Genomic DNA, 14,321 nt, shown 5'->3' with positions numbered 1-14,321 from the left:
CTTTGAGAACAAGGAAAATTCAATTAATCTTTGTGCCTTGAACATGCTTATGCTGAAGAGATTGCACTGTGTACAGTAGTTGTGGGTTTTGTTCCTGTGAGAAAAGCATGTCCTGTGGTTTTCAGTGGAGAGCCATATGTTCTTGCTTCACAGAGCTGGATGTCCTCTTGTACAGTTACATGAAATGTTTCTTGTTGGAATTAGGGGTGGGAGAGAAACCTGAGGCATAACTTGGTTACTGGTTTTGTAGGAATTGCATCTTCCTCTCCTCGTTTCCTCCTAGGTTTCATTTAAAGAAAAAGATGAAGGTGTGGAGAGACTCGTTCCTAGTGGAAAGAGGGTAAGGAAAGTGTTAATCACAAATGTGGGTCTTTTAAAGCAGAAGGACATTGAATAGCTGAAGCCAAAGCAGCACTCTGTGCAGCCTAAAGCCATTTAGCTGTGCCAGCAGGGACACGGCTGCAGTGTGCCTAATGGCTCTGATTGTGTGACTGAGGGAATGCATGGCCTCTGCCTAGAGCCTGCATAAATGTGCTCTTGTGGTGGGGGCACGGCAGCTCACTTGGATTGAGAGGTGGGAAGACATCCCATTTTGCTTTCAGTTGCTGTCCCCCACTTTCCTGCTTGTGTCATGGGATTATGAATATCCCTTCCTCTCTGCAGCTGCTGGCCATTCCCTCTGCAGCTCTGCCTTTATACATAAATGGGGACATGCAAAGTGTAGAATGTGATGTGGTCTCTCTATATTGGCAGTTGTCACTGCCTGTCACTTAGGCATGTAACAGTGTCTTGATTTTCTGTTTTTGTATGCTCCCTGAGAGCAGGCCATGAATAACTTGTGTGTTATGGGACAGGCTGAGTGCTAGTTTCTACTGTGCTGTTAAGTTTTGGCTACCAGAGATGCTGTGGACTTGGAAAAGAACTACTCCTCTGATTCTTTTCAGCTAATTGTATTTGTATGTTGGAGTTAATATTAACATAAGAATAATTTCTTTATTCTTTTCCAGTAAACTGCTGCATAAAAGAGAGAATGAGAAGGTAGATGCTGAAGAAGAAAACTTTCTACCCAAATACCAGCGTGTGAAAGACCTCTGTCAGCGAGCAGAGTATCAAACAGCTTGTGAACAGCTTGGCCAGGTAGGGCATTGTTACCCTGACTGCAAGTAAGCAGCTGGAATTGGGCTAAGCTCAACACCTTCACCTCATCCTCAATGCTAGTGTATAAATCAAAGGGCTCATTCTGTGGCCTTTGCTTTATTACAGCATGTATGAGATTGTCAGTCAGGAAATTGCTGATTCAAGTGTTCTGTATTGATTCCTGACTCCCATTAAGAAAACCACCTAGGCTCTTTGAATGTTTTATTTCCCAAAGAGAAAGTGGTTTGGGATTCATTAGTGATGAGAAGCTACAATGTATGTAACACATTGGCCTTGCTCAAATACATACAGCTTGCTTTGCTCTGAAATCTCTCTTTAATTCATTTTGTTGTTGGGACTTGGAAATGCATATAATAATGGGAAACTAAAATTCTGTTAACTCAATAGATCCCTCCCCTAAACAAAAAACACACTGGGAAAACACTCGTGGACTTATGACTGGAGGCAGGCTGTGTGTATGGGCATAAAGCTCATTGATTGTGTGTCATTTCCCTTGTTACATAACTTTTTTGGGCAGATAGGACAATATGTTCACCTTAGATACAAGTTACATAGAAGAAATTAACGTGAAAAAAAATTAGACTAGTATCAATATAAGGTCTTGACATGCACAGGAGAGGATTTTGTAAATTTACCAGAGCAGTGCAAAGGCAAATCTCCAGAGAATTCACCACTCTTGGCAAAATTGACTCTGTGTCATTGCTGTCTCATGCAGAGAACCCCTTTCCAAGGTCTGTAATGCATTCTGTGGACAAAGGGGTCCACATGCTAATGTGTCTGTTGTCACACTGGCATTACCTCATATCCTGGCAGCCCAGAGGACTGTCAGGGTAAGTTAGGCTGTGGAATAGAACTGTTAATTTTTTTTACTGTCAAAGGCCAGACTCCATACTTCTGGCTCTACTTATCATGTAGTTCAGTGTACCTGTGAAATGAGTCCATTGTTCCTTAGGTGTTTGGATCCAATTTATATGTATAAGAATTTTCAAAATGTTCTTTTCCTCCTGTGGCTTCTATGTCAGATTTAGTATACAGAGCAGTTACAATGTTCTGTTCTTTGTAAAAATACTGAACTTAAAGGAATACTATATGCAAGTAGTTTATTGTCATCAGAAGTCTTGGGCTGAAATTTTAGCTGAATGTTTTATAAATTTGGAATGCTATTTGAGGAACTGGAGGAAAAGTTATTGTTTGCACTATAACATTGTTCAGTAAGTAGTGTGGAGGAATATAGCTTTTTCTTTTGTACATCACTGTTTTTTCTTCAAGAGAATTATAAAATGTCAACTCCATAAGTCAAAATTCCCAGTACATTCTGCAGTGTAGATGTGGCAATAAGAGATGCTTGTGCTGCATGTTCATTGTCAGGAAACAGAGAGGAGAAGAATTGTTTTGAGCAGTTCAGTCAGGCATAATAGGAAGTGATAGGATGAAATTGAGCAAAAAAAGAAATTACGTTGGACATCAGGAAAAATTGACAGACAGTCAAGTCAATTAAAATCCATGAGGGGCTCTCAAGGGAGTCTCAATCCATCTAACCCCAACTCTAGAGAATATTGTCCTAGTAGCCTGTCTAGACAACAGGAATACTGAGAGATGAATGTGCTTATTTGAGGATAAATTGTGTCTAAATGTGAGTGCACCCAAAAATCTCTTCAGAGTGAAGGAAGACTCAGTTCTCAAATGACAAATGGCTTTTGTCTGTCTGCTGCTGCTGCTCTGCACAGGAAGCAGAATGAGCCCAGGCTAATGACACAGCACTGCCTCGAGGAGCTGATGTTATGTGGGTGCAGAGGTTATTTAGAAAGTGTCTTCTGAGCCTGCAGGACACTCTATTTATATATTATAGATTTATCTATTATCTATCTATTTATTTATTTATATAACAGTACTTGGAAGTGAATTTTCATATCCTGATGCAAAGGTAAGTACCCGTCTGGGTCAGAATTAGTTGAAAGCTTAATTAGTTGAATTAGTTGAGTCGTTGGGACTTTTGACTTAAACAAGTTTTGGGTACCTGCTGTTCTGTGCACAGAGAAGTCTGAGCAGTCCCAGGGAATCTGAAGTGTGAGAAGAGTGAAGGACAAGAGATAAGGACAGAGCTTAAAGGAGAAGTAAATAAAATTTTGAATATGAGATGGAGAATTTGAAATTCTGCTTTGTGAGCATGCATGTTTATGAATACAGGTCTACTGCCACAAAATTGTTTTTCCAAATCTCTGTTACCCTCCTTTACCTATATTTGTTTTGATAAGAGATTAAGATCATGGAGATGAGGCTATTTGTTGTGTCTAAAACTTTGTTTCACAGTCCACATATGGAATTTTTTTGGCATCACTCTATGTGTAAATTCTTCTGAGAGCAGTGGGAATCATGTTGCCACATTTTCATTTATTAGGGTTTGGTGTGTATTACTTATTTGCATCCAACAAAGGGTGACTGTAGAATCAAATAAAAGAGCAGATCAGCACCTATATTCAAGGATTTAAAAGAGATGAGCTCTTCCCACATGAAATTAAAAAAACCCCAAAATGTTTATCCTAGTACCTAATGGCTTCCTCACAAATGTTTTCTTTTCAGTGTAGTTTGGCCTTTCATTGGAAGCTGCCTGGTGAGTGGAAGCTGACCCACTTTTATCTGGTAGCCTGCATTAATGTGCTTTTGTGGAAGCCAATTATGATACCAGCATTGCTCTGTAGAGTATTCCCAGCAACCCCACAGTATCCTAACAACAGCTGCACAAAATCTCCCTTTAAGTAAGTTGCCAATTTTGTGCACATTTGATAAACGTGCAATACCTGCAGCAGTGCTGACTGCTGCAGGGAATCTATGCAGTACATGTAAAAACTCCCAAAATTAAAAAATAGTCATTTTTTCTTTGACAGGACCTGGCATAGTACAATTATACTGCTAACTCATGAAGAGAAATAGTTGCCTGATTTCATATTATTCCCTTTTCAAATTAATTTTATTTTCAAAGCTTTATTTATGTGCAAATCTGATACAAGTAGAAACTGCCTTTAAATAGCATTTTATATGGCAGTTTTCAGAGGAGAACATTCAAAATGCAAATGTTTGCACTTTGTTTCTTTCAGGTGCTCTGCAAATGAAAGATTTGACATAGAGTCTTCCCTCCAATATCTTTGTACTATACCAGGATCATGAAGGGATACTCTCTTTTGTAACTGCCCTGAAGGTACCATAAGTAAAAGCATGTCACTTCTTTGCTTGGTGCCCCAGTTCTCTCACATAACCTGGCAAAACAGTGATGAAAATTATTCTGATCAGAGTGTGCCTTCCTTAGCAGTGGTGCCTCTACATCATATTCCTGATTCCACCACAATCATTATTAGCCATTGCTTGGTGCCAAGGGAGGAGCAATAGAAAACTTATATTTTCTCCTTTTTCTGGGGTGACTGTAACTTGAGGTTGTAGCAACCAGACCTTGGAAACCCACGTGGTTCTTTCCAACCATTATGCAATTCTGTTGTCATGTGTATACCTGTGGAAAACCCTGGAAACCACTAAAATATTTTTTAAGAGATAATCAAATAATTAAATCTCTATATGAATAACTTCAGAGTGCCTCAGAGACACTTGAGCTCACAGGTAGACATGATAACCATCGAGCAGCAAAAGAATTATTTATAAATAGTGGATTAACTCCACTGCCAAGAAAACTAAAAGCTCTTAGTTCACCACCTGCCCCAAAGTTTTCAGATGCAAATGATATGCTCCTAAATCAAGACCTCTAGCTTGTAACACGTCAAAAGCAGAAAGTCCTGAAAGGGAGGGGAGTTTAACACCAACCAACACTCAGTGGAAAACCCAGACTGCTCTGCAATCTTCATCCTAGCTCATAGCAAAATTCCAAGAGAAGAACTTTTCTTTCCTCCTGCAAAGCCTGACAGAACAGCTACTCAAACCATCACATAAGTGGCTTTTGCAGTGTATCCTGAATCTATCAAGCTCATATTATGCAAAACTTTTCAGACACCTCCTTTTAACATGAAAGCTATGCCAGCTGGAGATTTCCCTCTATCCTCAGGCCAAGTTAGTTGCTGTGCTCGTGCTTTCTGTCACCAGCTGTGCTAAGCTTGTTCTGATGCTTCTGCTTCATTCCTTATCCCACTTCCCACTGCACAACTCATGCTACCCAGCTATTTTCTAGCAAAGCAGAAAAGTCTGGACTTGATTGGTTTAATAGACAAGTTGTTGACAGTGAATAGAAATCTTGTTCAAATGTATGCTGCAAAGGAAGAAAAAATCAAACCACACTTCATAACATGTTCTCTCCAGACTAAACTATCTGCTGTAGTTTACATCCAAGACTAAATTAGGACTGCAATATCTATGAAACATGAATCCTAATGGCAGCAGTTGTAGACTGAACAGATGCCTTGTTCCCTTCCAGTAACACTCTTTACCTTGAACATGACCCATTACCAGAAAAAGACATACTGTATTTTACTGTCTGTTAAAAACCTATTATTTCCTTCACAGCCCTTATCACCATGAAGTGGGTTTTGCATCAGTGGCTTCTTACCATTACAGCAATCACAGATGTTAATTCAAAGTCATTACCCGAGGCACCAATCAGACATAAGTAGCCTTGACTTTCCCTGTAAAATTTGTTCCTACAATTCACTCATTTTCCTCAGTGAATATCTCTCAATTGACACTGCTTCCTTTGGGGAAAAACAGCCAATCATGTAAGTGTTACTATGAAATATTCCACTGAAACACATGTCTTTCAGAGCTGAGCCCTAATTCATCATTCTGTGTCTCAGCAGCTGGTTTTTGTTGTTTTGGTTTGTTTTTTGTTATGCCAAAGAGATTCCATCTTATCTTACAGAAAAATTAAAAGTGAAGCCCTGAGCTGTCTTTAATTTAAGGGGATTCTTTCTGAACACAGTGTTGCTGCTACATTAGATGGTGAGCTACAGACAAACTGCTTTAATGCCTATAAATATTCAAACTTCCAGTCTAATTGATTCATGAGTAGTCAGGATATATTTTTTTTCCTTTTATGAAACAGTACAGTACAGTTACAGTTTAGTTACCTCTTCTCTGCTGTGGTTTGTTTTCTTTTCCATAGGGTTAATGAGGACAAAGTAACAAAATCCAGAGAGACACACACAAGATCCTACTCTGCAAGAGGTTCTCTTGTTTTTGCTAGCAGCTAGATGGTACTAGAACTTGAATTTACCATGTTTTGTTTCATACACGTTACTGCTTCTCTGTTCTAGTTGACTTATTCAGTTCATGTCTTCTTCACAACATCTCTCTGATTCAGGCAGTCAGACCTCTCTCTTCTCAGCTATTTTTTGGACTGATTATGCCCAGTTCCTTAGTTCTTCCCAACAGGTATTTGCTTCTTTAACATTCTAACATTTTTGCTGGGTTCATCCCTTCCCCTGGTACCTTCTTCCCATTCATCCACTGGCAGAGGATTAAGTTTGCTTTCCTCGACTTCACATGATCAGTATGTAAATGAAGACCACTGCCTGATTTGCATTCCAACGTGGCATAATTCCATTACACTGACCCATGATTTTTGGAGATTTGGACCTCTGAACTCTCAGCTCAGTTTCAGTTGTCACACACTACATAACTCAAACCTTGAAATTATTAGATAGATGAACAATTTATTGACAGAATATTTTGAGGGCTACAAATGCTCTGAACTGTGGCTGACATGAGGCAGATGGGACAATCACAACAAGCATGCAAATGAAGAGTCAGGTATTCAGCTAATTTTAAGATTACAACGATTAAAAATCAATCAATAATATAATAATTGGGTTGTGGTATCAAATGCTGCTGCTGTGTTAGGCATTGCACAAGCTAAGAAGTCAGTGCAGTCTTAGCAGAAATTACATTAGCTGTGAAGGGAAAAAACAGCAGCACCAAAAGGGGAATTGATTTGTTTGAGGTTCCAAACTGAGCCTGTAACAGCTCACTGAGGCTGAAGCCAGTTTCCTGACCTCCAGTAGTCTTTTAACTAAAGTACACCAGTGCTCATATCAGGATATTTTTAAAAGTTGGGATTTTTATTAAATTTTAGCAAGCTACTTGCAACAGCCAATACTGTAATGACAAGGAGTTAAAAAATCTCTTATGCAGAAATGCAAATTTCTTGACTGTGAAGCAACAATCAAAAAAAATCCCATAAGTAAAATAGCCTCTGAAAATCATTATAGGCTATTTCTAGTTCAAGGAGGAAAACAGTTAATTGTTAATTACAGTTCCTTGTAAGGATTACAGTCCTCAAATAACAGCCCTAATAAATCATCATTATTTTAATTTTCATGGTTTGTTGCCTCCTAATTTTATCAGTTCCAGGGCTGATAAAATTTTTAATGTGTGAAGTTATCAGCAAGTCATTTCTTGCTGCAATCACGGACTAAGAATGTGATCCTGAAAGCTGATCATGTGCGACTTGTTTTGAGATTCAGGAACTCCAAAAATCTGCCAAAGTGTTATTGAAGTTATCTGGACTCTTGCTGGCTTGATATATGTCACTTATCAAGAGAACTTAAATTCTTTCATAATCTCAGTAGAGATATCTGCTAGCTACAAAAGTACCAATAAATCACAAAAGACAGATCTGAAACTTCACTTTTGACTCCTATTAAAGTCTGATAATAAAAGTGCAGTGATCTTGTTTTCTTACTTTGCTGTCCTGCAAACAATGGAGTGAATGTCAATGGAAAATAAACACTTTGTTGTCCTAGCCTTTGCACATCCTGCTGTGCAAACTGAAGTGGCCAAGTCTCCCTTGTAGAGCTGTGGACTGCTGTAAAATATCATCTTCCCTGGAAGGTGCTGCTGTTTTTACTTCAGTTCTTTTATTTGGAAAATTCTCAATATTCCAACGAGTCCTGGAGGCACAGCCTTACAGGAGTTTGTAGTAGGGAAGAGGAGGAACTCTTCTCAAGACTCAGGAAGAAGCTGAGTGTTTCTGAGAAATTTTTTTTAAAGCAGTAGCAGCTGCTACTGTAAGGGTTTTGTTTAATATGTCTCTGAGCCTCTGTAACTAGTAAAGGGTTGATAAATTAAGGAGTGAGATAATTTTATAATGTGCCTTGGAAGTGGGTAGGACTTCTGTCCCAAGTCGAAGGCAGCTAAACTCCCTTGTCCTTGGTCCAACTCTGCCAGCATCTCTGACAAAGGAACTGTGAGCAAGTTATTCCAGGTTTTGAGTATCAGAGTGAATTGGAGATCCAGGTCAGTATTTTCTCTAGTGTGAGTGCAAGAGGGAGAGGTTTCTCACTTCAGAGACATCCAGTGCAGCTCACCCTTACAAGTCAAGCCCAAGGGTGTTGAATGGGAAAAGCTATTAGGAGAGAAACTTATGCAGCTAAGGACTGCCACAGCTGATCTGATCCTTTGAAACAAGATGGTCTTTTAAGGTCCCTTCCACCCCAAAACAGTATATGATTTTATCTGGAGAGCTCCCAGAAAGCTGGAAGGTTTTGGTCCCACTGTGCTGAGACTCTCAGGGTTAGGATGTGGCTTGGATGTCCTTGGTTTATGCCACAGTTATGCTTCTGAAAGTTGTCACTTGCCACCTTCGTGTTTTTAGCTGTTGTATTGATTTTTTAAAGAAATTTCAATTGTTCTGCCTCCAAAAGGCAAAATCAGAAACAAATACAATGGTGTTTCAAAGAGTTGCTGTTTTGTCTGAAAATGGAAGATTACAAAAATCTGGTTTGATAATAGGTGCTTACTATTTGCTACATTTACCCATTTTACTACAAGGAATATCTGATAAATGACTGGAGCTGGCCATTTAGACAGACCACGGTTGGGACAGATTTTTAATGACCAAATTTTTCTTCCAGAAATGGCAGTGTGTGGAAGATGCCAGTGGAAAACTCAAGCTCCACAAGTGCAAGGGAATGGCAGACTTGGCAAGCAACACTAAAGGCACCTCCAATATTTTGCCCAAGTATTACAACAAGAATAACAAAGACTGCAATTGTGAAGAGAATGAATACAAGCTGAGCCACATCAGACAGAGAAAGAAATTCTTCTCCAAGAAAAGTAAGCAAACCCACTGCATCTTCTATCTCTGCCTTTTGTAAGCTGTTTTTTTGCTAACTCACAGAATTGTCTTGGCTGTTGTAGGCATTGAATTGTGGTAGCATATTTCCTGTGTATCTCAGCTGTGAAACAGCACGGCTCAGACTGGACAGTCAGATTGGCAAGTATCTGTCTTTAGGAAGAATGTTTAGTTCTGGGAAATCCAGTGCTGAAAAGGCAAATTGCACAGGTACATAGGCTATGGAATATAAACAGTGTTCTACAGCAAATACCTCAGTTTTCAGTAGCTCCTGCAATGCTTGGAGCTATTACCTCAGTGATTTGTTTTTAAATAAGGACGTGTGTACTTTGTTACAGAGGCTGCTTGCTTCTACCATCCTTTTCTTCTGCTCAGTCAGCAGAGACAAGGCTGACTTTAATCAGAAATAACTGCCAAAGGGGGTGAGTTTCTGGTTTCCATGGCACAGATTAGTTCTTTTTCAGAAAGCCCATTTTAATGACTGTTAAATCTTAGTCAGACCAACATCTATATTTGAAGTATATAGTCTAAATATAGATTAGAAGTAAATGGCAACACAGAATTATTAGTTGCTTGTAGTGTTTCTTTCATCTCACTCCACAAATACAGAGCCTTAATTATGTAGCAGATTAGTCTTTCTTTATAATGGCACAGACTTGAAACATGGAGTTTAAATTTATTTTCTCCCATTGTATTTGTCTTGCAAGCTGATTAGTAGTTACTAAGCAAATTCTTGGTTGAAAAAAAATATTACTGGTTCCCTCGACTGTACTTGATATTTAAATACGGGGTACAGCCGACAATCTGTAAAAAAACAATAGAATTTGTACTTATTTAACTGCATTTTTTTAAGTCACAGAAGGAAGTCATGGGGAGTCAACAGCAGTAGATGGAAAGCACTTAATGATGAGAGGAAAACAATTTGAGTGAGGGCAACATAATGCTATCTGATAATAGTTAACACTTACTTAAGTACTTCTCATTGTTGCTTTCTAAACATTAACTAGTTTTCACAAAATCCAAAGGAGGTTGTTAAATGTATAATTACCTTTAGTTTTTGTATGTGGGAAGTTGAGGTGAAAAAAGTGAAATTTGCTCCCTCTCACAGGGGGATCAGAATGGTGATTTTTCCCTGAGTTCTGCTGAGATGAAACAGAGTTTAAACTTTACCCTTCAGCTCATTAGCCTCGTTGAACCTGAAGGCATGAACTTCAGCAGCATAAAACAGGATCTTGACAATCACAATGCTATTGCTTGTGTCTAAAGTAAAATATTTTCCTCCACAGATGCTTTGTTTTTCCCTCTTCCCACACCTGTCCAGGGTGTGCTGTGCAGGGAAGAGCTTAGCTTGGACCTTTTCCTTTGGTATTGGCTCTTCTGCTACATACACTTATCTAATAAATCACACACCAGATGTGAGCCCAAAGCAGTGCAATTTAAGGCAACATATCAGGGTTTTTCTAAACAGCCTGTATGGAAAGCTGTCTCACTGGACTGTGATTAATTAAGAGTGACCTGGATACTCATTATGCATATTTGTTTGGGTTTTTTTTTTTTTTCCATGAGACTTGGGATAAAGTGTGGTGTGTGCTGGGTTGCATAATTGTTAGGGCAACTTTGGGTTCTGCTACTCAGAATTCGATGAGTGCCTGAGAGTGCATTGCAGCCCTGCTTGAATGCCAGTAAATGCTGTTCATTAGTTTGAACCACTGCCAAACAGAAAATAGAAGTTTCTACCTGGGCTCAGGGTCATGTCCACATTAATGCAGCAGTTCCAAGCAGTAGTGGAGTTTGGAAGGAAATGCCCTGATCACTCATTTCTGTTGTGCACAACAGAGATTAGATTTGCAAAAGGTCATTTTGTTGGATTCCAATGCAAGTCATTTGCAGAAAAGCAGAATGGATGCCCTGCACCTCGGGTGCATCAAGCATGTTGTAAACCCTAATAGGGATAAAGATTGAAACCAGTTACATATGATGGTCTAAAAGACCAGACTAAATTGCTGTACAGGGGCTGGAGCACCAGAGTTTTGATAAAATAAATGTTTTCTAGAGTAGGCATGGTCTAGAATGCATGTTCAGGTGCACCAGTGCATTTAGCAGGCAACAGTGTTTTCTAAATTAAGGTTTCACAACAGGGCCGTGTCATATATGTGCCATTTGGACAATGTAAAAATACACAACTTGACTGCAAAGCATTTAAGTGCCAGAATCCCAGAAATGTTAATATTTGGTATGTCTGGGTTTAGGTGTCTGGAATGTTTGCATTTTTGTCCTCTTTATTTCTTTAGTATGCTCTTATTTTTATAAGAAAGATCAAACTGAGTTTGCAGCAGGTAGAAAGTTTAAAGTAAATAATGAGCTCTCAAAATCTTTGCCTGTGTTGTGGCCTGTTATGTTTTTCTTGCTGTGGATTTGATCTCTTCTTCCTGTGATGAACAAGTGCCTGTGATTAAAGGAATTCTTAAGTTGCATGTAGGGAAATTATGATAGGCCACAGTGAATAATAAAGAAACAGAGGTGTGTACAAAGAGGCTGGTGCATTCGAATTCTAATTTCACTGACATTCATTTTACTTTTGAGGTGGTCTCAGTGCTGGATCAAAATGACATTTATAATAACAGTTTTTGTTACTAAACAAAAGTTCATTACTTTACAGATAATGCATTCAAAGTATGATTTTTAATGGCAGTTATGAGAATAGGATACAAGAAAGTACCACTAAACTTCTGTATTTCTAGACACTAGAGGTGGTTTTTTTTTTAAATGTTTTTAGAGTGTCCAGTTTTACCTTGTGTAATTAAATAAAAGAATTAACAAAAAACCTCTTTTGTCAACTAAATGCAAAATTCATAGACATTGGTGGAAAACTTTGTTCCTTTCAGGTTCCAGTGAAGACAAACATGCTGCTCAAGTGGTGCAACAGCAGCTGGATGAGGAGAGCTCTGAAAGCACTTGGCTTTCTTGTTCAAATTCCTCTGGACTCCATTTTGCAACTCAATTTTGAGGTTGCACCTTCTCAGCAATACCACGTCTAAGACAGCTGGTTTCTGTAGTTGTTGAGGAAGAGAGGCATCAGATTCAGAGAGCTTACCAAAGGCAGAATTTAGTGACCTGAAGAAAGGAGCAGAGATGGTTTTGGCCAGATGAATTTAAGAGCCCTGGATTGAGTGTTTCTAGGCTATGTACAGAGGTAAATGGATTGGAGAGTAATCCTTCCTGGGGAAGGATTGACTAATAAGTAATTAAACATTAATATTTATGCCTGCAGTGCACTTAGCAGATGGGGAGCACGCAGTACAAATGAATATTGATCTTATTAAATATTTTAACCACTTCAAAGTTTGATACCAATCACAGTAGTGAGTCAGCACTGTGGGTAACATGTTAGGATAAAACAATAGAAGCAGCCCTTTATGAGCTGCCTCACTGCACCCCAAATCGTGCCAAGGCTGTGTTAGTTTGGCTGCAGAGGAGGAGTAACCTGAGTGCTGGCTGTGCAGGGACAATGCTGGCTTGGTGTGCTGGACTTGGAAGATTGATTGATTGATTGTTGGCTGAGCTGAGCAAGATAAAATGAAGGAATGGTTAAAGAAATGTGAGTTTATACTTTGAATCTCATTGGTAGGGTGTAGTTTTTTAGAACTTCCTCCTACTTTGGAAAAGATGGGAGTTTCCTTCTCATTTATTCAAACATTTCCTGAATGGCTGCCTGAAATAGGGCTGGTCTTTTGTGGCATTTTTTATCCTTTCAGCAGTGACTCACCTGGCTTAATATCAGCAGTAAACTTTGACCCACACATGGAAAATGTGCAAAGCCAGCCAATCCAGCTGGTATTCTGCTCTCTGTGTGTAGTGCTGACAAAAATCTCATGCTTGGCCCAGTTTCAGGTGGGAGGAGGTGTTTATTCTGCTTCCCACAGTCTGCAAAATGGCTTTTGAGACTGTGCAATCTATGTGAAATGAATGTAAGGCTTATTGAAAAAAGTCATTCTGCATTAATGCCAGAGCATGGCAGTTAAGGTACGTTTTTGTCGATTTTGGTTGTTTGACCTCTGGTTCCATATTTTCTTTTCCCCCTGCTTATTTTGCTGGAGAGATGATCCCATTGAAGAAGCTGGCCTTTGTGTGGAGTTTGAGATTGCAAGAAGGATTGGTCTTCTCATTTGGCACACTGGTTGAATTTTCCCTTTATCAGATTACAGAGGGAAATCCTCTCTCATGAGGTGTGCTGTGTGTTTCAGTCTCTTTAAATTAAAAGTGACCAAAGGATCCAAGGGACTCAGTTGTTTCTAGTAATGTCTGTGGTAACTCCCAGCCTCAAATACAGAGTAAAGCCTCAGGCTGCCCTAGGGCAGGGAGCACAAGAGAGTTTGTGGTTCTTAGGTTGTATTTTTTTCTCAAGGAATGAGATGATTGTGCCTAATGAGTGCCTCTCAGCAGTCACTGTTGGTGAGCAGGAAATGTGGTGGGAGATGGACCCCATCATATACCAGGAAAGTTTAAATATAGATTTAGATTTCATAACTAGGTTCCCTTTGTGCCATTCCAAACCAAACAGAAGAGGAGTTCTGGGGATTTGGGCTGGAACAGAGAACTTTGGAAAATAGTCATAGGGAAAAGATCAATGAGAATCTCGTGCTGCACAGTACAATGGCAATTCGTAACAAATATTTCGTTTTGCTTTTGAGCTGCAAATGGAGAAGCAGAGTTTGAGGGAGTACATAGCACTAGAGGGTGGTGCTGCATGGAGAAAATGACTGTCTGGGCTGCACATCAGGAAAAGAATTGCAAAGAAAAGAATTGCATGTGGATAAAAGCAGATTCAGTTATTAATCCCTTCCAAAAAAAATCAATGATCTAGCCTTGAAGAATGAACACAGAACTGGGAAAAGGCTCAAGCTGAGCACTGGGAATACTGGGACAACTTCAAGAATGTGTTGCAGGAATCCTAGCAGGGAAGGATTGCATGGTGGACAGCAGGAAAGCACAGAGGACTGATCCCTGAGAGTGACTGTTGGCCTGGCTGTCAGGACTGTCACAATTAGTATTTAAGGTGTGGCTGCCATCTGGTGATAGTGGGGGAAGAGCAAGC

The 14,321-nt window shown here is 39.4% G+C and overlaps 1 protein-coding gene across 4 annotated transcripts in view; it reads left to right on the top strand.

Annotated features, from left to right (window-relative positions):
• Positions 1–14,321, top strand: part of SULF2 (sulfatase 2) — an 86,440-nt gene that overhangs the window by 59,778 nt on the left and 12,341 nt on the right. For all 4 annotated transcript variants that reach the window (XM_088175131.1, XM_088175129.1, XM_088175130.1 and 1 more), the window contains 3 exons: positions 284–340; positions 1,008–1,137; positions 9,006–9,207. In XM_088175131.1, the coding sequence (XP_088031257.1) occupies positions 284–340; positions 1,008–1,137; positions 9,006–9,207 (389 nt within the window). The remainder of the gene's footprint in view (positions 1–283; positions 341–1,007; positions 1,138–9,005; positions 9,208–14,321) is intronic.

Source organism: Sturnus vulgaris, chromosome 17 (assembly GCF_052056855.1).
Source record: "Sturnus vulgaris isolate bStuVul1 chromosome 17, bStuVul1.hap1, whole genome shotgun sequence".
NCBI lineage: Eukaryota > Metazoa > Chordata > Aves > Passeriformes > Sturnidae > Sturnus > Sturnus vulgaris.
This window is presented reverse-complemented; position numbering and strand designations above follow the sequence as displayed.